General features: G+C 47.1%; 4 protein-coding genes across 7 annotated transcripts in view; all 4 read left to right on the forward strand.

The window, feature by feature from the left end:
* The window catches only part of LOC147623755 (alpha/beta-Hydrolases superfamily protein), a 52370-nt gene that overhangs the window by 17862 nt on the left and 9504 nt on the right, over window positions 1-25004 (forward strand). For all 4 annotated transcript variants that reach the window (XM_086820364.1, XM_086820368.1, XM_086820366.1 and 1 more), the window contains 2 exons: window positions 136-265; window positions 1605-1796. In XM_086820364.1, coding sequence (XP_086676490.1) covers window positions 136-265; window positions 1605-1796 — 322 coding nt within the window. The remainder of the gene's footprint in view (window positions 1-135; window positions 266-1604; window positions 1797-25004) is intronic.
* Window positions 7787-9153, forward strand: LOC147623756 (uncharacterized). Its single transcript, XM_086820045.1, has 2 exons — window positions 7787-8333; window positions 9018-9153. Exons 1-2 carry the CDS (start codon window positions 7852-7854, stop codon window positions 9151-9153), a joined length of 618 nt encoding a protein of 205 aa, XP_086676171.1. The 5' UTR covers window positions 7787-7851.
* LOC147623757 (uncharacterized) lies at window positions 13741-14229 on the forward strand. Its single transcript, XM_086820046.1, has one exon. The coding sequence runs from the start codon at window positions 13798-13800 to the stop codon at window positions 14227-14229; it is 432 nt and encodes a 143-aa protein (XP_086676172.1). The 5' UTR covers window positions 13741-13797.
* On the forward strand, window positions 14271-15864 carry LOC147623758 (uncharacterized). The gene is made up of 4 exons (XM_086820363.1): window positions 14271-14496; window positions 14637-14982; window positions 15076-15237; window positions 15333-15864. Exons 1-4 carry the CDS (start codon window positions 14279-14281, stop codon window positions 15786-15788), a joined length of 1182 nt encoding a protein of 393 aa, XP_086676489.1. The 5' UTR covers window positions 14271-14278; the 3' UTR covers window positions 15789-15864.

Consider the following 25004-nt stretch of genomic DNA (forward strand, 5'->3'; position numbering starts at 1 on the left):
CCACACCCCCTTACCTCCAGACACGCAAATAAAATAAAACATAAAAACATTTTTTGATGTTTTTAAGTGGATTTTATCCTTTTAGTGTGCTGTGTTTGAGTGTGCTTACCCTAACAAGATCTAATGCCTCTGCAGCTTGTACCGTGGAAAGGTAGGTCTGGATGCAGCAGAAGCACAACATCTGATGGAGGGTCTAGACTGGCCTGGCGCTGTCAATGACATAGCTGAATCTGTCAAATGGCTGAAGGGAACTGGGTCTTCTAAGGTGTCCTCCCAACCTCCTGCATCATAGTTTTTAGAAACACACTTGCAGTCCGCAAGCTCTGTATCTGTAATTCGACTGTCATTGATGGGGAGATACATGCTGTAGCTCATAGCCTTTGCCAAAAAAACCCAAAAATCAAAAGAATGGGCAATCTTGTTGTCTTGAACAGGATAGAGCAGAACATCTTGAAAACAGGTGATGTAGGAGTGCAGGATACAAAGGTGTTGCAATGCCGTGGGTATAGAGATGGTGGGGGTGGAGTGGGGGAGCTTTTTTACAAAGCTAAGCTCTCCCCTTGCAATTATGGTGTCAAGTGCACGCAGTGTGACATGGCTAACCTCACATCTAATCTCACAGTTGGTAGCAGTATTAGGCATTCATTTAGGCAAGCATTTACAGCATGATATATGTGTGTTAGCAGTCATGGGCATTCACAGCAGGCCGACCAACATTTATCATGGCCGACCAGCATTTGATGTAGCTGACTATCATTTCATTTGTCCAAGATGCTGGTCAACAGTAAGGCTGGCCGACTTGGGCAAGGAGAGACTATATATAGCTAGCCCAGCATTCATTCATGATCATCTCTCTCCCTTTTGGAGATTGGTCTTAGATAGTCTTATTTTGAAGGCCATTGGCCAAGCATATATGTAACCTTTTCATGTACATAATACATATACTGAAAACCATTTTTTTTCTCTCTCTCTCTCTCTCTCTCTCTCTCTCTCTCTCTCTCTCTTTCATTCATTTTGCATTAAGGTTCCTACAGAGTGCTTAAGAAAATAATACATAATACATATACTGAAAACCATTCTCTCTCTCTCTCTCTCTCTCTCTCTCTCTCTCTCTCTCTCTCATTCATTTTGCATTAAGGTTCCTACAGAGTGCTTAAGGGCTTTTATCAAGGCATGAAGGCTTCCGCTATGCCACACATGGGGGTTGATTAGGCTTATTGGTCCTCGTTGATGCTGGGATTAGGTTGTTTGGCCCTTGCTTCTTGGGTTTACAGGCAATGATGAGATGCTCCAACCACGGCTTGTCTTTGTTTAAGCCTTACATTGAAAAATGGCCACCTGCTGCGGTATGCCCAATACATAGAATTAAGGTCTAATATATACACAGTCTGTCTTCTCTACAGCAATCAGTTATCTTCAACTTGTCCATATAGCAGAACTTTGATGAGTAATATACCATCTAGGGTGCATTTTAGTTTAACTCTACACGGCTGTTTTAATCAATTTGATCATCTTTTAAATCTGAAAACTAGGTAATTTGGTATTGGCATGTCACAGGACAAAATCTAGAGCTGGTTGTAACTTAAACGCTGGTATGGTTGAAGGTTGGAGTGACTGGTTTTTGCATGGGAGGAGCTCTTTCACTTGCTAGTGCTGTATTGGTTCCTGGAGTGGATGCAGCAGTGGCATTCTATGGTACACCATCTCCTCAGCTGGCAGATGTTTCGAAGGTGAAAGTTCCGGTGCAGGCACACTTTGGTGAGCTGGATAACATTGCAGGTTTTTCCGATATGAAAGTAAGGGTTCATCTTCTTGCTTTGCATTCCGAGTCTTCATCTTGTCAGCTTTTATGAAAAAAAGATGCTGTCCAACAAGCACATGGTTTGCATCAATGCACTGTTGGGTGAAAAAAAAGCATTCATCATTCATTGTATGAGGAAATAGAGCCAACAACACAATAAGAGATTCCTATTCTTATGCTTAACCTTATTCACATGCATCTTAAAACTGTAGTGTTGATGGGAAAATCACACACACCAAGGTTACCTTTACCCACAAACTAAATCCTAATGAACATTTCCTTGGAGGGAGAGAAACCCAGTTGTGCCCTTGTGGCATTCGTGAATTGACCCTTATGGAAGGTCAGCCAAATGAAAAGATGAATGCTAGGTGGACGATTCGTCATTCAGATTCTTTAAGGAAGTCATTTGGGGAAGGTGGGGGTTGGAAGCTTTGGGGCCACACTGCACATCACACAATTTTGTATATGTGTAGACGGTCTGAAAACCGTCCCAATTAGACAGAAGTGAGGGGCCACTTTTTTCAAATGACAAGGTACTTCTTCAGGAGCTTCAGAGACCCCGTGTATGAGGCCAGTTAATCGCTTGTTTCTGCAGGAACATCACCTTTCAATAGGGCATAACTGCAAATGCTTGAAGATCTTGCCCAGATGCAGCCATACCTTTTGGTCCCCCGCTCTCAGCTGTGAGAGGGACCAAGGAGGGGTGTGTATTTCAGTCAGTGCACGACTAATTCCGTCGGTGCTGGATTCAGGCATCATTGTACAAGGGAGGGCGTAGTAGATTATAGTCAAGGGTGGCGGGGTGGACTGAGTTTTGGGCCTAGGTGAGACATGCACTTCCCCATGCAGATTTTTGGTGCATAAGTGGAGATTTTAACATCCTGGAGAACCTAGAGGACAAGTAGGGAGGAGGCTTGGATACTAGCTATCACAAGGAATGAGTACACAGCGTGGGAGGAGCTGGTCCTCTCCCTGAGGGGCCAGGATCCATGATGAAGGCCCCCAATCCTCAAGGTCAATAAGCCATGGAGAAGGCACATGGTATACTTCTCATGCCAATGGTGAAGCAGCGCTCCTTCGTCGACTCAAAGAAATAGAGGACTTATTAACCGATTTGGATGTGCAAGCGGTGGTATCAAGTTATTGGTCTGGATTCATATGGGCAAGTGGTTTTCTTGGAGCCATGCATCCTAGCTCCCTCTAGTTTACCACCAGTGGAGTTACCAATGATGGTAAAAAAGGCGGTTGTACCGGACATCAAGGAGAAGAAGAAGCAAATGTAAAATGCAGTGGAAGTATTCGTAATTTGAGGATCTTGTCACACAAATGCTCACACCGCCTTTTGTATCCTGAGTTTCGCGAGTTTAGCAATCCACTTTAAGACTTTAAACTTTAAGAGATTTGAGAGAGAGAGAGAGAGAGAGAGAGAGAGAGAGAGAGAGAGTACACCGTATGGGGTCTCGAATTACCCACTGAAGGGCTCCCTATCCCGTTACTAGAATAGTATTTGATTTATTTCTTTAAAGAGACTGACGGTGGACTAACGATAAGCCAAACGCAAGATCTCGGAAGACCAAGAGTCGGGCTGAACTGTACACGGCTGTAGAAGCACCAATGATACCAATCTCGAGCCTATGCACTATTCCCAATGGATGTAGGAAGGCTGCAAATCTAAGGTTGAGAGAAGAGGCTGATTGGGACTGTTCTAGACTATGTATGAATACTGAGTTTTACCTTCACCAAGTGGTTGTAGCAAAACGATGCATATGAGGGTGCTGATGTTATGACCCTGTGTTTTTCTCTTGACAGTATGCAAGTGTGCATTGGAACATCATAGTTGTCAGGTACGAAAAAACGGTATCGGTACGGGACTTTTTATTTCGGAAAAATAAGTTCGATAGAGGTTCGTTCGACTTTAAAAAACACTTGAAAAATAGATATTTGTACACATTTAGAGATGCAAAGTTGAGAGAAGGTGGCAAGGTAGAAAGCCCCCATTGCCCAAACAACCATTAAAAATAGTAAAACAAAACAGCAAGAAAAAGGCATAAAAAAGTAAAAAAAAAGGCCATTTAAAAAAAAAAACGGTTTCGCTTGCATAGTTTCGTACCGTACCTGTTTTTACGTACCTCATGAGCGGTACTAGTTTCACAGACAACTATGTGGAACATGGTGGTCAGTGTGCAAGACACAAGTACAAGCAGGACTTTTGCCAAACTGTCACACTTGGGGTAGCTATTTATTCTCCACGACTGGTGCATGATAAATAAATGGTAATACATGCTAGAAATTATGGAAAAAATGCCAAATAAATTCTAATAAATGCTAGATGGTATCTGAAGGCTTTTGCAATGGTCTATATGCAGTGGATGAATGCTATGCATTATGCAAAGTGCTTTCTAATGCCAACCCTAAGGCTTCTACTGACTCTACATGTATGAATGCATCTCTTCAAGTGGGTTAAGGGACTTGGACTGATTGACTGACTGTCTAAGACTGAGAATGACCTATGTAGCTCGTGCTTGACTTATGGTGGACTGAGGATTACAATGGAGTCACGACGTACGACAAATATCATCCTAAAAGGTGCTAATAATGTACAATGTTGCATTGATGATGATGAGCTATCTTGTCACCATGCACTACAATGCAAAGTGCATGTGACAGCAAGAGACTTGCAAGCTAGGAGATAGAAGCATGAAATTACCATATTATGATGGGAAGGACAGTGACATCACAAAGATCTTAGCCTTCATTAGGGAGCTTGGTTTGGCTTTCAAAAATCGTAATTATTTTGAAGAATCAAAACTCCATCAGGTAGCTATATATCCCAAAGAAGTTGCTAGTAATTGGTATCTAACACTTGTTACCAGGAACCTCAATCCAAAAACATGGAAGGAGTTTAGGGAGATGTTCAAAGCTCAATTCTTGCCCACGGACTTCAAGAAGAAGGTGTGCATAGAGTGGGACAAGTTGGATCAGCAAGGAGATAATGTGCAAAAGTACATTAATCGGTTTTGGGATGTTTATCTTAAAGCCGCTTAATACATTGACATCAGTGATAGCGAAGTTTGAGGGAGGCTTGAATCCTCTCTTACAGCCCCTTATGCATGTTTCCCTCAAAGACACTTTGAAGAATTTCATGGAGTCTGCATTGAATGCGGAAGCTCGTGATATATGAAGTGGATGGTTAAGAGGAAGGGCCTTCTTTGGAGGAGCTGCACTCAAAGAAGGCGAAGAACCAAGAGAAGCAAGAAAAGAAGCCTTACCCAGCCTCCAAATCATCCAATCTTAAAGATCAAGCCAAAAAGCCTTACCCAATCTTTAAGGAGCTAACTAAGGAAGAGCTAGAGCAACGCATGAAAGAAGGAAGATGCTTCCAATGTGGTCAAAAAGGGTACATTGCATGGGAGTACAAAAAGGACATTGAAAAGAGGACCGAAGAAAAAGAGACATTGAAGCTGAAGGTTGGCACCATCAGTGATGTGCAAGTTCTCGAATGCAGTCACGACGCCAAAGAAAGGCAACCATGGAAAGCATTTGGTAAGCTTAGAAACCAACCAAAGGTATGTTCACTATTGTTGACACACTTTTTGGGCAATAAGCGCAAGTTGTTCCTATGAAGGATTCTTTGAGGATTCACATAGGAAGTTACTTGGACCATGCGGACTTTCTCATAGGAAGTTACTTGGACCATGCGGACTTTCTCATAGGTTCTACTCAAGGGTGTGATGTGATGCTTGGCATGCCTTGGATGCGCAAGATCAAAGTTGTACCTCTCTACGGCCAAGCTAAAGACAAACTCAAGATCACTCATAAAGGAAAGAATATTGTATTAGAAGTAGGAGTTCGAGGAAACTCCATTCCTCTTGTGGGTCATGTACAAATTAAAAAGGCACTGATAAGTTCCATTTGTAGTTATTTAGTCTTTGCACAAGAAAGTAAATCTGAAGATAATGTAAATGTTGAGCAAATGAACTTTTTATAGCCATTCAATGATTGTCTTAGTGAGTCTATTCCAGGAGAACTCCCACCTGAGAGACATGAAGATCATAAGGTAGATCTCATTCCGGGAAGCTTGACTCCGAATCAAGCCCCTTACTATGTGAGTGCTTCACAACGGGAGTAGATCGTGAATCAAGTGAATGAGTTGCTAGAGAAGGGCATGGTCCGACCTAGTCGCTCTCCTTACTAATGGCTAGTTTTGCTAGTGCAAAAGAAGGATAGTTCTTTCCGCATGTGTGTGGATTATCAAGCCTTGAATAAGGTTACCATAAAGAATAGATACCCTATTCGAAGAATCGATGCCCTATTCGAAGAATCGATGATATCTTGGACACACTAAGTGGAGCTTCAGTTTTCAGCCGGATTGATTTGAAGAGTGGGTATCATCAAGTTCGAATTGCACCAGAGGATATCTCCAAGACAACATTCTGTACCATTTTTGGCCTCTATGAATTTTTGGTCATGCCCTTTGGTTTGACCAATGCACCGGCTACCTTCAACTGAATGATGAATCAAATTTTTCACCAACATAGAAGATTTTGTGGAACTTTCTTTGATGACATTATTGTCTTTTCACAAAATGAAGAGGAACATAAGAAGCATTTAATTGTAGTATTTCAAGAGTTATGAGCACATAAATTGTACATAAATCCAAAGAAGATAGAGTTCTTTTTGCAAGAAATTAAGTACTTGGGGCATATCATCCGAGCAGGTGTACGGATGATGGATCCAACCAAAGTCAAGGCCATTGTGGAGTATTCAACCCCGAAAGATGTGCATGAAGTGAGAAGCTTCCTTGGACTTTGCTCATACTATCGGCAATATGTGCGCTATTTTGCACACATTGCTACACCTTTGCATGACTTGTGCAAGAAGAGAGTTGTTTTTAGCTGGACTCAGAGAGAGGAGGCAACCTTCTAAAGGATGAAAGGAGAAGTCAGCAAACATATTGTTTTGCATCTACCAGATTTAAATAAAGATTTTGTGGTACATTGTGATGTTTTAGATGGAGGCATAGGTGTTGTTTTGATGCAGGAAGGAAGACTGGTTGCCTATGAAAGCCGGAAGTTACATGAAGGTGAGAAGAACTACTCCACCTATCAAAAGGAATTGCTTATAGTGGTCAATGCCTTGACCATTTGGAATCATTATCTCTTGGGCACTACTTTTGTGGTCAAGACTGATCACCAAAGTTTGAAGTACTTTCTTATCAGAAGAAGTTGTCGCCTATGCAGATGAGATGGACAAACTTCTTGTCCATGTTTCACTTCACAATGGAGACATTATGTAATATGCAGCGGAAGTCTTCGTATTGGAGGATCTTGTCACACAAATGCTCACACCGTCTTCTGTAACCTGAGTTTCGTGAGTTTAGCAATCCACTTTAATACTTCAAACTTTAGAGAGATACGAGAACTGTACACCAGATTGGGTCCCAAATTACCCACTGAAGGGCCCCCTATCCCGTTACCGAGATAGTATTTGCTTTATTCAAGGTTGCATCCGTACGTACGTACGGATCGATCCGTACCGTACGGAACGTACTGTACGGATCCGTACGCGTACGGATCCATCCGTACGTTTATTTTTTTTTAAAAAAAACCCCCTTTTTGACCTTCACCGTGCGATTTTGGCCTTGTTTTGGAATTTCGCCTGTTTCGCCTACAGCGCTCTGTTTCGCTCCGTCTCTGCACACTGTGCACATTGCAACCAGGTAATTCACACGCTCTCTCGCTCATGGCCTTGGTCCCTCATGATGCATCTCTGTCTCGTACTGTACTCTCTCTCTCTCTCTCTCTCTCTCTCTCTCTCTCTCTCTCTCTCTGCCAATGTACTACATGATTAATCTCGTCTCTCTCTCACTCCCTCCCGAGTCCGGGGTCCCTCTCCCTCCCTCTCTCTCTCTCTCTCTTTCCTCCTTTGGAGTATGCTCTACGCTCTCCCTCTCTCTTTCTCTCTCTCTCTTTCTTCCTTTGGAGTATGTGCTCTGCTCTAAGCTCTCTCTCTCTCTCTTTGTTTGTGTCACAGAGCTTCCAGGATCCAATATGCCGAAGCCATGCAACCCCTACTGGCAGGAGCACACGAATGTCATCCGTGTTATTAATACGCCGACCCAAGCTGGTTCTGGCACGCGTAGATGGCAGTGCAAGTATTGCAACTTCGAGCTCACGAGCACAATTTCTCGTGTCGTGATACACTTGACAGGTATTGGCACCACCGGCAATTGTGGTGGGTGCAAGCAGGTGCCGCAGGATATCAGAGACAAGCTCATTGCTGAGAATTCATCAACAGCAAAGGGTTCAAAGAAGGTAAGGGGCAGCCAGCACACTCAAGATGCACTTCATGATGCGCTTGTGGGGGAGATGGGTGATTCTTCCACACAGGATAGCCAGTCTACAGGGGGCAGAAAGAGGGCCCGTGTCATGCAGGAGGGTGATGAGGATGATGATGCACATGTGTCACATGCACTCTGCACTAAGTGCATGGTGACAAGATGGCTCATCATCAGAAGTGCAACAGTTGTACAGTTTTAGAACCCAGTAGGATGATATTTGTCGTACGCCGTGACCCCATTGTACATCCTCAGTCCAGGATAAGTCAGGCACGAGCTACGTAGGTCATTCCTCAGCCATAGCGGGTCAGTCAGTCAGTCAAGTCCCTTAACCCACTTGGAGAGAATCATTCATGCATGTAGAGTCAGTAGAAGCCTTAGGGTTTGCATCAGAAAGCACTCTGCATCTTGCATAATATGCATACATATGCCTGTGCATCATTTAGGACATCCCCAAAGCCTTAGGGAATTTACTGGGATTTATCTGGTATTTTTTCCATATTTATTAGTATTTATTTATCATTATTTGCATTATTGGGCATTTATAAATATTAAGTTTATTAAATGACCAACCCCCAGTTAGTATAAATAGGCTTGCCTAGAGCCTCTTTTGCTCATTTAGTCTTCATTGTGCTAAGAGCTCTCCTCTCTCTTGCTTTCAGCCCAAGACTAATCCAACCCTAGAGCCCATAAGCTTGCTTCTCCAGCCCTTGAGAAGCCCTAGCTTCATTCAGCCCTAGGTGCTTGCATTCAGCCCTGATTCAGCCTCAGTTCAGGCCCAGATTCAGCATCAGTTCATGCCCATAGTTCAGCCCACAGTACAGTAGAGTTCTACGCCAGATTTCAGCCTGTTTTCTCCTGCGTTTTCTGATTCAGCAGGGCAGCAGTGCTGCGTTTCTGTCCAGCAGCTCCAGATACTTGTGTTTTGCAGTCCAGCAGCCCTACAGGTCTGCGTTTCAGTCCATCAACACCCCTAGACACCTGCGTTTCTGTCTACAGCAGAATCCAGCCTTGAAGCAACAGTTTACAACAGTTTCCAGCATTGAAACAGTTGTTTGCATCAGTGTCCAGCATTCTCCGCATCATCAGCACATTCAGCAGTCATCTGGTGAAGGTAACTCAGCATTCATATGTGTTTTCAGCATTCTAACAGTGTGTAGAACAGTCCACCTTCTTCTTCTGTGAGCCTCAGGTGTGCAGCCCTTCCTCATGCCCTTGGGAGGAGTGCATAGGCTCGAGATCAAGTCATTGAGGTGTTTCTACAGCAGTGTACAGATCAGCCCTACTCCGATCCTCCGAGATCTTGCGTTTGGCTTATCTACAGTCCAAAGTCATTCTCTCTAAAGTAATAAAGCAAATACTATCTCGTTATCGGGATGGGGGGCCCTTCAGTGGGTAATTCGGGACCCAATCTGGTGTACAGTGTTCATATCTCTCTCTCATCTCTTTAAAGTTTGAAGTAAATGGAATGGATTGCTAAACTCACGAAACTCAGGATACAGAAGACGGTGTGAGCATATTGTGTGACAGGATCAACCAATACAAAGACTTCCGCTGCATATCACATTGGTATCAGATTTAGATAGTCCACACACACCGTATCCTAGCGTGGGGGCATCCTCGGATGGTTAGATTGCGTTCCGGCACGACCACCGACTTCAGCATCATGTCTACAGGAGAGAGTACTCATCAGCCGGAAGACGTCTCCCCCGAAGGAGACCTTGCTCTTCCGCCTACAGCAGACACCATAGCTCTTCTAAGAGCTCAGAACCAGCTACTCATGGAGCGTCTCCAACTCTTGGAGGCAGCAGCAGCACGTCCTTCTACACCTCCAGCAGCACCCGACTACATCTCCCTCTTCTTTCAGATGGAACAACAAAGGAGAGAGGCCGAGGCCCGAAGGAGAAGAGAAAAAGAAGAAAGACGGGACTATGAGGAAGCCCAACGCAGGATCGACGAAGACCGGCGTCAGGCTGAACTCGCCGCTCGGGAACACCAACGTGAGCTTGGACTGGACCCCTCAAAGGTTCAAGAGATCTTAGATTGGGATATTCCTAAGACCGCCCAAGAAATCCGTTCATTCGTAGGTCTTTGTCAGGCCTATAGCACACATGTCCATCAGTTTTCCAACCTTGCCGCACCTCTGACCGACTTGCTCAAGGGGGTGAAGACTCGCAAGCAGAAAGTCTCAGTTACAGGTAAGGCACTTGATGCATTCCGTGCACTCCAGAAAGCTGCCTCAGAAGCACCTGTATTAAAGTTAGCATCATGGGACGAACCTTTCGAGGTCATCACCGATGCCAGCAATGTAGCCATAGGTGCAGTCCTCCAGCAGGACAATAGACCCGTGGCATATTACAGCAGAAAGTTGGATGTCGCCGAAAAGAATTATTCGGTATATTACAAAGAGCTTTTGGGAGTGATCACAACGCTCAAACATTGGAAGCCTTTTCTTTATGGACAGGCTTTCATAGTGAAAACAGACCACCAAGCACTTAAGTGGTTTCAGACTATGCCAAGTGCCCAGTGGAGTGATCGACAGGCCAGGTGGAGTCAAATCTTCCAACAGTTTGGAGGTATGATTGAATACATCCCTGGTAAGCATAACCCAGTAGCAGATGCTCTCAGTCGAAAGTCCAGCATCCAGGCAGTCCAAGAAGCTACCATTCTCGAAATCACGGGGAAGGACTTGGATAGTATGAAAGACCAATATGTCGACTCCCCTGAGTTTGGTACTCAGTATAGTTTGGCCCTCACTTCTGAGCCTGGCCACTATTCAGTACAGAACGGTTGGTTGTTCTACAAGAACCGTCTCTGTGTAACTCGAGAAAAGCGTTCTGCTCTTCTCCATGATGCCCATGACTCCTTAGTTGGAGGACATAGGGGTATCAACAGTACCCTCGAGAAATTAGAACGGTCCTTTTATTGGCCAAAGATGAGGCGTGATGTCTATGCACATGTACAAGCCTGTAAGATTTGTCAAAAAGTCAAGGTTCCCCATACAAAGAAGGCAGGTTTACTTCAACCTTTGCCTATCCCCGACGGACCTTTTATCGACATATCTATGGACTTTGTAGGGCCTCTACCAGCATCCACTGGATCCCGTAACACTCAGTGTTTTACCATTGTGGATGGCTTTAGTAAGTTCTGCATGCTTATCCCATGCAAGCATACGGCCACAGCCGAGGACGTAGCCCGTCTGTTTCTCAAGCATTGGTATCCAATTTGTGGTTTGCCTAGCACCATAACATCAGACAGAGATTCCAAGTTTACCTCGCATTTCTGGAGGGCATTATTTGAGAACTTTGGAACTAAGTTGCAGTTGTCTAGTGCATTCCATCCCCAGACAGATGGCCAGACAGAAATATATAATCAGTTGGCCTTTGATGTCCTCAAGTCATACTGTCATGACCAGCAGTCCAAATGGGAGCACTATCTTCCGTTGGTCCAAGCTATCTTGAACGACACGCATTCATCTAGTGTCGGACGGACTCCATATGAAGCAGCCTTTGGTCGCCGTTTTTCTTCTCTTTTGACGAGAATGGTGTCTCCATCTTTAGAGGCTAATAAAACCACGGAAGCATTTTCCGAGATCATTGAGTCAGTCAAGGACCGCTTGACCAAAGCTCAGGAAGCATATAGCAGACAGGCAAATAAATCTAGACGAGATGTCCACTTCAAGGAAGGGGATTGGGTCTATTTGCGTATCATGAAGCAGAGATTGAAACAAGTGGGCAAACGTTGTCCCAAGCTTTCATTCCGTAGTTTTGGCCCTTTTCCAATAGTTAAGAAGATAAGTGATGTCTCAATGAAGTTAAAGTTGCCTGCCAGTTGGACAATGCATGATGTTTCCCATGTTTCTTGGCTAAAACCATATGTTGGTCCAGAAGTGTTTGATGTTTCAGATGAACAGCAGCCAGACGTGGTAGACGAGGCAGAAGTTATTGAGCCTGAACAGATCCTTCTTCATCGATAGAAGCATGGTTCCGGTCGATGTGTTCGTCAGTTCTATACGAAATTCCGAGATCGAGGCACCCACGAAGCCGTATGGCTCGACGAGGAGTTCTTCCAGGAGTACCCCCCAGTTATTGGCGGACTACTTGGAAGCCATGAACCTGCCGCCAAGCTAATCAGGAGGGAATGTCACATGCACTCTGCACTAAGTGCATGGTGACAAGATGGCTCATCATCAGAAGTGCAACAGTTGTACAGTTTTAGAACCCAGTAGGATGATATTTGTCGTACGCCGTGACCCCATTGTACATCCTCAGTCCAGGATAAGTCAGGCACGAGCTACGTAGGTCATTCCTCAGCCATAGCGGGTCAGTCAGTCAGTCAAGTCCCTTAACCCACTTGGAGAGAATCATTCATGCATGTAGAGTCAGTAGAAGCCTTAGGGTTTGCATCAGAAAGCACTCTGCATCTTGCATAATATGCATACATATGCCTGTGCATCATTTAGAACATCCCCAAAGCCTTAGGGAATTTACTGGGATTTATCTGGTATTTTTCCCATATTTATTAGTATTTATTTATCATTATTTGCATTATTGGGCATTTATAAATATTAAGTTTATTAAATGACCAACCCCCAGTTAGTATAAATAGGCTTGCCTAGAGCCTCTTTTGCTCATTTAGTCTTCATTGTGCTAAGAGCTCTCCTCTCTCTTGCTTTCAGCCCAAGACTAATCCAACCCTAGAGCCCATAAGCTTGCTTCTCCAGCCCTTGAGAAACCCTAGCTTCATTCAGCCCTAGGTGCTTGCATTCAGCCCTTATTCAGCCTCAATTCAGGCCCAGATTCAGCATCAGTTCATGCCCACAGTTCAGCCCACAGTACAGTAGAGTTCTATGCCAGATTTCAGCCTGTTTTCTCCTGCGTTTTCTGATTCAGCAGGGCAGCAGTGCTGCGTTTCTGTCCAGCAGCTCCAGATACTTGTGTTTTGCAGTCCAGCAGCCCTACAGGTCTGCGTTTCAGTCCATCAACACCCCTAGACACCTGCGTTTCTGTCTACAGCAGAATCCAGCCTTGAAGCAACAGTTTACAACAGTTTCCAGCATTGAAACAGTTGTTTGCATCAGTGTCCAGCATTCTCCGCATCATCAGCACATTCAGCAGTCATCTGGTGAAGGTAACTCAGCATTCATATGTGTTTTCAGCATTCTAACAGTGTGTAGAACAGTCCACCTTCTTCTTCTGTGAGCCTCAGGTGTGCAGCCCTTCCTCATGCCCTTGGGAGGAGTGCATAGGCTCGAGATCAAGTCATTGAGGTGTTTCTACAGCAGTGTACAGATCAGCCCTACTCCGATCCTCCGAGATCTTGCGTTTGGCTTATCTACAGTCCAAAGTCATTCTCTCTAAAGTAATAAAGCAAATACTATCTCGTTATCGGGATGGGGGGCCCTTCAGTGGGTAATTCGGGACCCAATCTGGTGTACAGTGTTCATATCTCTCTCTCATCTCTTTAAAGTTTGAAGTAAATGGAATGGATTGCTAAACTCACGAAACTCAGGATACAGAAGACGGTGTGAGCATATTGTGTGACAGGATCAACCAATACAAAGACTTCCGTTGCATATCACAACATGTGCTGAGACAGTACTTTGCCTTCACGTGTGTCATCTCTTTCGTGGGTGAAAGAGAGACAAAAAGTGGCTGAGATGGAGATTGCAAGCACTCTTGTGGAGTGCAACATCTCCTTCAATGTACTGAGGACTGATCAATGGAAGAGAATGGTGAGGGCCATAGCAGAGGTTGGCCACACAGACTCGTGGTCCGGGGTGGAGTATAACAAAATGCGTACCACGATGCTTGAAGAGCAGAAAGCCTTGATAGACAAGGCATTGGTACCTGTCAAGGCAGGATGGCAGTCTTTTGGGTGCACCATCATATCTGATGGCTGGAGTGATATGCGTAGACGACACATTATCAATATTTTGGTGTCCTCATGTCTTGGCACATACTTCTTGCGGGCTGTGGATGCAGGAAAGGCAGGAGAATCCATCAGTGCTGAGTTTATTTATCACCACATCAGACAGGCAATTTTGGATGTTGGGCCAGAGAATGTGGTCCAAGTGGTGACAGACAATTAGATTGCGGGACCCACTACTACAGACTGTGGTGGACTCGAAATGGAGGTTTATGCACCATGCACAGACAGAGGCCACTAGATACATTCAGCGGAAAGTGCTTGACGAGGCCTTTTGGACAGAGGTACAGAGCTTGACGGTGGCATTGCAGCCTATCCATGTCCTCCTCCGAATCACAGATATGGAGGGCTCTACTCTTGGACTGGTCTATCATCTCTTCATGGAGATGAAGCGCCATATTGCCACCTGTACGACATTGACGGAGTCTCAGTGAGTGTACACTTGGATATTATTCTTGGTTGATTATATTAATATTAAATAATATGCACATTGCAACAATGAACAATATGTTTAAAGTTATATTATATAATGACTGTTGGAACTTGGAATGTTGGCTTGTCAATTTGTAGCCGTGGTGACATCCTGGCTATTGTAGAGCGGCGATGGACATTTATGAGCCGTCCCATTCATGGGATGGCTGCATTGCTTCATCCCTTCTACAAGAAGCCAGAGCTGTTTAGTGAGAGCACTCTGCTCACGCAGAAAGACCAGTACATCAACATAATGTACGACGAGGATGAGCAACTTGAGGTTGATGCAGAGATGGTGAGTTTTATGAACAATCTAGGACCATCCTTTGCTAGAGCGGTGGTTTTGAGAGAGGAGGCGACGAAATTTCCCCTCACGTGGTGGCAGAGCTATGGAAGACAAGGTCTTCCAAAGCTGACTCATCTTGCTCTCCGAATCCTCTCGCAGGTACTCTTGACTCTTTCACAATTGCATCCATCTTTAAAGTTTGATTCATTAAGGGTTTTGACTCCGAAATCGTATCGTGATTCGTGATCGTAGGATTGTTCTGCTGGTGCTTGTGAGCGCAATTGGAGTGCCTACTCCTTGGTTCACACGAAGATCCGCAATCGACTTAGTACCGCTCAGCTGGAGCGATTAGTGTATTGCCGAGCTAACATGAAGCTCGTGCGAGATTATCATGCTTTGGGGACACCCAAGCAGGTATATTTAAGTTTTAACTGTCGTACGTCTTTTGACACATTTCAATATAAGTCATTTCTTGTGGTTCTGACTTGTCGGATTTTGCTTTTCCACAGGCAGATCCGACCCATGTGAAGATGGTGCCAACCTCTACTGAGGGCGACGTGGAGCAGCGTGTCAGAGACGAGCAGGCAGATATTATACGACTCCTTCATAGAGAGTTGGAGAGCATCGATCGTCGTGTCACAAGGTCACGCGCACGGGCTTTGGCGATACCTTTGCGTGAGGAGGCTGCAGATTCAGAGAGCGCTAGACGGAGGAGCATTCGTCGGGGGAAGCTGCCTGTTCGTACGCAGCGGACTCGGGCGAATGAGGCTGTCACTCTCATTCATACTCAGAGTGAGCCAGGAGATGATGATGTAGCACATGGATCTCATGATACATCTTTCACATCATCACATGTGCCCGTGATGGCAGAGCCTGAGTATGACGACGAGGGCAATGTCTTGACAGATGGGGACTTGCTCTCTTCTGGTGCATCGTCATCATCATCATCTGATGAGGAGTTTTGACTCTTAGATCATGTTTCATTGTGGAGTCTAGACTCTGGACTAGTCCTTATGGGCCTTTTGAGGACATTTCTATGATGTAGTGTTGCAGCTTGCTATGTAGTATGTGCATTGTATTCAGTTTGTTTTGAATCTTTTGACATGGATGAGAGTCGAGACTTTTGTTGTGTGAACACTGATTCATCAGTTTATATAGAGCTAACTTCTAAGAGTGGTGATTGGTGATTGAAGATTGATCTCTGTCATCTGATTGAAAAATGGTTTTGGTATCTGATGTTTGATTTCTGAAGTAACAAGTTTTACAACATGCGGCAAGGGTTTTGTGATTACTAATCAAATGCGTATTAGCAAAGACCTTATTAGATTGTCTTGTAGGTCTCTCTCACAATTTAAAATGTATTTGGATCTTTTTATGTTTATTTTGATATGAAATGCCATATAGATTGATATTTTTTACAATGGTACGTATTTTTACGTACACAAATTTTATCTGTACGGAACAACGTACAAATACGTACCGTACATTACGTACAGTACGTACACATCAACCTTGGCTTTATTACTTTAGAGAGAATGACTGTGGACTGTAGATAAGCCAAACGCAAGATCTCGGAGGATCGAAAGCCTGGTTGAACTGAACACGGCTGTAGAAACACCACAATGAACTGATCTCGAGCCTATGCACTCTTCCCAAGGGCATGAGGAAGGGCTGCACACCTTAGGCTGAGAAGGGACCGTAGTGGACTGTTCTAAGCTATGAAAATATACTGAAAATGCTTATGAATGTTGTGTTACCTTCACCAGATGGCTGGAGCATGTATGTATGATGCATAGAAGGTGGTATACTGCTGTAGAACTGAAAACGTAGGGCTGCAGTGAACTGGACATAGGCTGGCTGTGATATATGCAGAAACACAGAGGTATATGCTGAATTGGGGCCTGTGGAGGTACTGAAAGGCTGCGCCTATGGTCTGTCGGGACCGTAATGCTGTATGGCACTGCTGAATCTGTTGCGTTGGAGTACAAGGGATGCTGTACTGCTACGTTGGACTGCTAGGGCTGACTGAAGCAGAAACGGAGGTTCTCAAGGGGCTGGAGAAGCAAACGTAGAAGCTCCAAGGGGCTGGATGATCCCTGTTGGGGTTTGGTACTGGATTGTGATGACTGCTTGGGCTTGCCTCCGTTCATCTTCATTCCTTCATCCTGAGCGAGAGTCAAAGCCCGGTCATATGTACTGGGTTCAAAGTTACGAATTGTGAACCGAATGTTAGGATCCAATCCATGAATGAATTGCTCCATCTTGGCCTGCGCAGATAGCCCTAACTGCTGTGCTAAAGTAACAACCTTTCCGGGAAACTGAAGCACTGGGGATCCGTTCTGTCTGAGTCCATAGAACTCATTTGCCAGACCGGTCATGTATTGGGGCAGGAGAAATCTGGTCTTCAGGTCACGGACAAAGATGTCCCAGTCAAAGGCTATGACACCTGTGGTGTGGTCTGTATGAATACTAGACCAATGTTGTCACCAAGTGACTGCCTCACTAGTGAGATGGTGGGGAGCCGCTACGTGGACTTTATTTTGTGGATTTGTGATCCTAGCTAGTGGAAAATGAGCTCTAAACTGATGAATAAATAAATTGATTAAGTGTTGAATGATCACACTTACCATCATACTTACTGAAGTTTGGTTGATTGCGAATGACGGTAGTCAATGTTGCGGACTGCGGGCTGGTGGCACCTATGGCTGGGGATATTGAGGAGAGATGTTGATACCTCAAGTGTATGGCCTCCTTTTCCCGTTGGTGCTGGAGTAACATACATTCTCGATCAAGCTCACGTTGGTGCTCCGAGCGGCGAGTTTGGCCTAATGCCGGTCTTCGTCGATCCTGCATTGGGCTTCCTCATAGTCCCGTCTTTCTGCTTTTTCTTGTTGTTTTCTTGCTTTTGCTTCTGCTTTTTTTTCTCTCCTTCGAGCCTTATCCTCTCTCCTTTGTCGTTCCATTTGAAAGAAGAGGGAGATGTAGTCGGGTGCTTCTAGAGGCGGAGGAGGATGTGCTACTGTTGTCTCCAAGTGTTGGAGACGCTCCATGAGCAGTTGGTTCTGAGCTCGAAGAAGAGCTATGGTGTTTGCTGTAGGCGGAAGAGCAAGGTCTCCTTCGGGGGAGACGTCTTCTGGCTAATGAGTACTCTCTTCTGTAGACATGATGCTGAAGTTGGTGGTCGCGCCAGGACGCAATCTGACCATCCAAGGATGCCCTCACGCTAGGATACGGTGTGTGTGGACAAGCTGAATCTGAAACCAATGTAATATGCAGCGGAAGTCTTCGTATTGGAGGATCCTGTCACACAAGAGAGAGATGAGAATTGTACACCAGATTGGGTCCCAAATTACCCACTGAAGGGCCCCCTATCCCGTTACCGAGATAGGATTTGCTTTATTACTTTAGAGAGAATGACTGTGGACTGTAGATAAGCCAAACGCAAGATCTCGGAGGATCGGAAGCCTGACTGAACTGTACATGGCTGTAGAAACACCACAATGAACTGATCTCGAGCCTATGCACTCTTCCCAAGGGCATGAGGAAGGGCTGCACACCTGAGGCTGAGAAGGGACTGTAGTGGACTGTTCTAAGCTATGAAAATATGCTGAAAATGCTTATGAATGCTGTGTTACCTTCACTAGATGGCTGGAGCATGTATGTATGATGCATAGAAGGTGGTATACTGCTGTAGGACTGCTGTGGAACTGAAAACGCAGGGCTGCAGTGAACTGGACACAGCCCGGCTGTGATATATGCAAAAACGCAGAGGTATATGCTGTGACACATTAAGGGCAAAGATAACTTGGTGGTTGATGCTTTGTCTAGAAGACCTGAAGTTGGTGCCATCACTATCGGATACCACACCGACTTCATGGTAACGTGTGACTTATATGGTATAGATGCAGATTTTACCCAGGTATGGCACTGTTTATAGCAAGGAAACATAAGACGCCTTTCTCAATAAGGGAAGGTTTCATAATGATGAAGGGTCAGCTTTGCATAATGAAGGAATTAAGGCAAAGGTTCATGGAGGAATGCCATGCACCTCGTTTTGGTGGACATAGGGGTATTCTTCCTACCACACAGATGTTAGAAAGATATTTATATTGGTCTTCTATGAGGAAGAAGGACATTGAGGCAGGTCACAAGGCTTATTACAACCTTTGCCTATTCTAGAAAAACCATGGGAAAGTATTGCCATGGACTTCATCACAGGATCGCTGAAGACTCCAAAGGGGAATGATGCCATCAAGACAATTGTGGATAATTTAGTAAAATGGCTCACTTTGTTCCAGTGAAGAAGATAGTGGGAACTAAACAGATAGCTACTACCTATTTGGCTCAAATTTTCAAACACCATGGACTTTCAAAGACCAGAGATCCAATGATTACTAGCTTGTTTTGGAGAGCCCTCTTTGAGAATGTAGGCACTAAGCTTGATTTTTCTTCTTCTTCTCACCCCCGAAGAGATGGGCAAAGTAAGAATGTCAACTTACAGATTTTGGATGTTTTGAAATGCTTTTGTACTAAAAAGAAGACAACTCGAGAAAAGTATTTGCCGCTTGTTGAATTTGCATATAACAACAATGCACATTCTTCTACAAGAAAAGCGCCATTTGAAGTAGTCTATGGACGGTTGCATTTGCTGCCCATAATGCAAACCAAAGAGAAGATCTTTGCAGCTGATAAGTTTGTTGAAGACATGGACCAAATGCTCACTCAAGTGCACCATGCCATAGAGAGATCTCAAGCCAAACAGAAGAAAGCTGCCAACAAACATAGAAGAGACACTGATTATAAAGAAGGTCAGTGGGTGCTTCTCAAGTTTGAGAAAGCACACTTTAAGTAGAAGAAAGGGAAAGAGAGCCAATTTATTAAACTCTCAAATAGGTACTATGGACCATTCAAAATCAAACAAATGATTAATGATGTAGCTGTTCGTCTTAAATTGTCCTCTCATTGGCAAATTGATAATGCTTTTCATGGAAGTTTATTAAAGCCATATCATGGAGAGGTGCCTACTTCTCCAGTCATGGAAGATCCATCTGAAGTACATGAGCAGACTATAGAGGTATTACAACTTGAACAAATTGTCTATCATAAGGAAAGGAAAGGACCCAAAGGAAAGCTTATCAGGAAATTGTTGGTAAAGTTCAAGAACTATCCGCCCTTGGATGCTCAGTGGATGGATCCAGAAGACCTTGAAGATTATCCAGAGGTATTGAACCCTCTGGATGCTTCCCAGTTGAGGACGACTGCAATACAAGGGGGAGGTATGTCACCCACCTGTGTTTATAAGAAACCCTAACCATGTACATGGAATCTTGTATCAAGAATCTTGAAGATAAATATAACTTCGACATGTTGTCTGACCTAGCACGACAGGCTTCATGATTAGACATGAGTGGAACCCATGAATGGACATACTTCCATCCTTGAGCGGGGAAGTATGATTGGCCATGGATATACTTCCACCCCTACGTGGGGAAGTGTGATTAGACATGCTTCATAAGCATGATGGACTATGCACTCTTACCTATATGGGAGAGAGTATAGATGGATACAAACTTCAAAGTGTATTGAACGGATGGTATTCAACTTAAGCACATGCACATTAAGTTGCTTGATGAACTTGCATCGAATGCTGTTTTGGGAATGCGTGAACACGTAGGCATTCATCCTTAAGCATCAAATGTCTGCTTGCTATTGGTTGTTGATCTAGCTACTCGTATTTTGCAAGAGGTTAAGTATTCATATCACCTAACAACTTTCCATTTCAGAAAAAAAGAAGAAAAAAAGAAAAAAAGAAGAAAAAAAAAACACGCTCGCTGAAGCTCCCCGCCTCACCCTGCTCTGCGCACCCTCGCTCCCCCCCCCTCCTCGCGCCTGTTTTCCTTCCGCCCCCCGCTTGCTTCCCTCTGCTCGCCGCTGCGCCCCCCCTCTCCTTCCTCGCTGCTGCGCCGCCCCCCCCTCCTTCCTCGCCGCTGCGCCCCCCTCTTCGCCATTTCGCCACCCCCCCCCCGCTGCCGCCTGTTCGCCATCACCCCCCCCGCTGCCGCCTGTTCCCCCCCGCTGCCGCCTGTTCGCCATCCCCCCCCCGCTGCCGCCTGTTCGTCATCCCCCCCCCGCTGCCGCCTGGTCGCCCCCCCGCCTCTCCGCCTGCTCTCGCCGCCTCCATTCAGCAGCGCCCCGCCTCCCTCCTTCTCGCGTTGTCGCCGCCCCCCCCCCCCTCTGGGCCTCTCCTCTTTTCGCCGCCCCCCCCTTCCCTCCTTTGTCGTGCTGCTTTTCACCCCTTGGGGGTTTTTGTTTTTTTTCCTCTTCGTCTTCCGTCCTTCCGCCTCTTGGTGTGCAGCCCGCTTCTTGCAGGTTTTCCGCTTTCGCCTCGCCTTCGCTTGAGCTTCAGACTCTGATGGAGACTCCTCCCGCCTCGTCTCAGAGGGACTCTTCCGCAGCCCCCTCGCCCGCCACCGAGGTCCTCTCCATCAGGCTTTCTCTTTCGCCGGAAGAGGAAGCGAGCCTCACCGCAGAGGTGGAACGCCTTCAGGCTCACTCCACCATCTGCCGTATAGTCGGCACTCGCCCCAGCAGAGGGGAGATCAGGGATCTACTTCAGGCTCGCCTTCTTGCAGATGTGGGCAAGATCCTTGATGTACAGCTCTTGGGCCGGGGACATTATCAGATCGAGTTCGAGGCCGCCCAGAGCGTTGCCAAGGTCCTTGCCATGAGTCCTCTGGATATCAGGGGTGCTCGGGCTTTCTTCAGGCCTTGGCAGCATGGATTTGACCCAGCTGCGGGCGGAGCAGGGAGAGCGCCTCTTCCATATTACAGTTTGTTTCCCTGGTCTCCGCCGGGAGTATCTTCCGCTCCTCTCCAGGCTCGGAGCACTGGTGGGCTCGGTTCTTGAGACGGGCCCCTCAGCAGCTTCAGTGGTGGCCAGAGCAGCTGGGCTACCTTCGGTTAGAGTGTTAGTATCTGACATCTCCTCCCTTCCTAAGGTCATTCAGCTACCTAGGATAGGGGGGGGGTGGATAGATCAGAGAGTGGAGTTCTCGGGGCTCCCGAACCAGTGCTTCATTTGCAGGCAGGTCGGTCATTTGGCCAAGGCCTGCCCTCGCAGGAGACCTCGGCCCTCACCACAGCAGCAGGCCACGGATGGCCCGCCCACAGATTCGGCTCGGCAGGCTGCCTCAGGGACACCTGCTCAGGCCACAGAGACCTCGGAGTGGCAGCCTGGACAGGGGCGCCGTCGAGGGAGACAGCCACAGCAGCACGCCCAGGTACCGCTGCAGCAGCAGCCACAGTCTCAGCCTCACTGGGTTCCCGTGAGGAACAGATTTGCTCCCCTTCAGGAGGAGACCCCTGCAGCGACCGAGGACCAGGAGATGCCAGCTCCCCCTCCTTCACCTCCCCCACACCCATCCCCTCCCACCGCCTCGCTTCCACCATCGCCTCCTCCCGCCCCCGCTCCGGTCTCGGCAGCGGCTCCCTCTCCTCCTCCCTCGCCTCCCCCTCCTCCCCCTCCGCCCGCCTCGCCTTCCCGGGAGGTCCTGGCAGCTCCCTGGCGCTCACCTGCAGTCCGGAGGGCGCTGAGCACTGACCTCGCTCGAGCATCACAGAGGAGACCTATGCCGATTAGGGCCTCACGGATTTCATCTATTCGTAGTCGGCTGAGTCGCCTCGGCATTCGACAGCGCTCGGCGGCGTTTGATTATACCTTCACACGGCTTTTTGGAGCAGAGGGCCCCCATGAGCCAGCACCCATCCGAGTGCATGTAGTGATACCTCCGGCCCGCGGGGAGGAGGCACTAGACTCAGCAGTGGCCTTCTCGTTCCCTCTATGTGGACCTTGTGACCGGGAGTGGACTCTAGAGCTCGCTCTCAGCACGTTGAAGACTCAGGCAGTTGAGTTTTCTCATCACATGAGCGATTTGGAGGTTACAGATGTGCTAGGCCGACTTTGGGAGTTGGCTCATTTTGTCTTGGATCCCGGGGGTGTGGATACATCCGGGATTCGGCATTTGGTCGTGCGCATAGTTGCAGATTTGGCGCGCGACCCAGGATATGTGAGCATTCACGAGGTTACTATGTCAGAGCAGGAGGCAGTCGCCATGGGTCACAGCCACTGGCGCCTGATCCGGGATTCTTGCAGTACACCGGGTGGGCAGACTCGCAGCCGTTCGGATGGGGACTACTCTCCATCCAAGCCGCTTGCGAAGGCCCGCCGTACGGCTGAGACAGCATCCACCTCAGTAGGACATCCATGAGGATCATCTCATGGAATGTACAGGGCCTTGGCGGAGCACACTTTATACGCTATCGAGGCTGCTTGAGGCAGGAGCTACAGAGATGTCTGGTTGGTGGCAGCATTGACATTCTGATGATGCAGGAGCACCACTTGGGTGAGAGCAGGATCCGGAGATATGGTTCGGTGATGCCTGGTAGATGGGACACTTTCTGGTCTGCAGGGTTTGGTCCGTTGGGTGGACAGGGAGGAGTATGCATGGTTATTGCAGATGCATGGCGGCAGGCCATTGTGGACCGAGGGATCATTGTGCCTGGTAGAGCACAGTATGTCATTCTGAGGATGCATGATGAGCTATTGGGTGTGCTCAACATCTATGCGCCCAATCATGCTAGTGCCAGAGCAGAGTTCTGGACTCAGGTTACAGATGCATTGCCAGAGGCCGCACAGTGGTGTGTTGGGGGAGACTTCAACATGCTTGAGGACCCGGCAGATAGGGTGGGAGGCAGTCATGTTACAGTGCACGGCACGGAGCTTGCAGCTTGGGACCGGTTTTGTATGACACTGAGGATCACTGATGCATGGCAGCATGGGGCTTTCTCCCGGTCTCAGGACAGTCTTAGTTTCTCTCGGTCGGATCGCCGGCAGGGAGGGACTAATCTATCTCGGATTGATCGCTTTTATGTGGGCGATTGGTTGGGGGAGCGAGGGGGCTCCGTCGGCATTCTTGCTGGCACCTCATTTTCAGATCATGCGCCAGTTATACTGACTTTGGAGGAGGGGACACGGGAGCCCAGCTTGCAGTTGAGGATCCCAGAGAGGGTACTTGCAGACCCCAGTCTCACTGAGGACATTGAGAGGATCTGGCATGATAGTCAGTGCTCTGACCAGGATGCAGCGGGCCAGTGTGCCCAGGGACTCATTGATCTTAGCTCTTTTCTACACGCTGCAGCTTTGACACGACTGGGAGAGATTCGCGAGCGGGAGCAACGGCTGAGACGCAGCCTTGCTTCGCTACAGCGCCTTCAGGAGCAGCAGCCTGCATGTGAGTGGGTGGCGTCCCAGCTGAGCCAGGCACGCCAGGAGGTTAGAGAGGCAGAGGAGCAGAGACATGAGTTTTACTATCGTCGTCAGGCCTCTCAGTGGACGCAGCTTGGTGATAGAGTGACTGGGGAGTTTTTTGAGATCACTAGACCCCGTCATGCGCGAGCAGGGGTTCGCCAGCTTGCTAGACCGGATGGATCGATAGCTACTGAGCTCGGGGAGATCAGAGCCATTGCCACTGCTTTTTATCGTGACTTGCTTTCAGCGGAGCCAGCCACTGAGGATCGAGATGTATGCAGACAGACTGTGTGGGCCCATGTGCAGAGGAGGGTCACAGACCATATGCGCACAGTTCTAGGTGCGCCTCTGTCAGAGATTGAGCTTGCCGAGGCCTTGAGGGTCCTGCCGCGACATAGTTGCCCAGGGGAGGACGGACTGACGCCGGTCTTTTTTATGCGCTATTGGGACCTTTTGGGGCCAGGCCTCCGCAGGGGCTTTCAGCATGTTTTGGACACTGGGGTGATGCCGCAGAGCTTTTCAGAGGGCTTGATCTATCTTATCCCCAAGGGGGAGGGAGTATCGGATGACATTCGGCATTGGAGGCCTATTACGATCCTCAATACTGTATACAAGGTCTTGGCAAAGGCCTTGAGTTTGAGGATCCAGCCCTTCCTGGGGGAGTTGATTCATGCTACTCAGACAGGATTTGTCAAGGAGCGCAGTATCCTTGACAACATCTTTACTTTCTGGGAGGCGACGGCCCGAGCTAGGTTTCTTGGCGAGGACTTGGTCGTGATGCTTCTCGATTTTGAGAAGGCATACGATAGAGTTGATTGGGGATTCTTAGAGGGCACTATGCTACGCCTGGGCTTTGAGCCAGGATGGATCAGAG

Source organism: Cibotium barometz, chromosome 26 (assembly GCF_041138505.1).
Source record: "Cibotium barometz isolate CiBa-2024 chromosome 26, ASM4113850v1, whole genome shotgun sequence".
Taxonomy (NCBI): domain Eukaryota; kingdom Viridiplantae; phylum Streptophyta; class Polypodiopsida; order Cyatheales; family Cibotiaceae; genus Cibotium; species Cibotium barometz.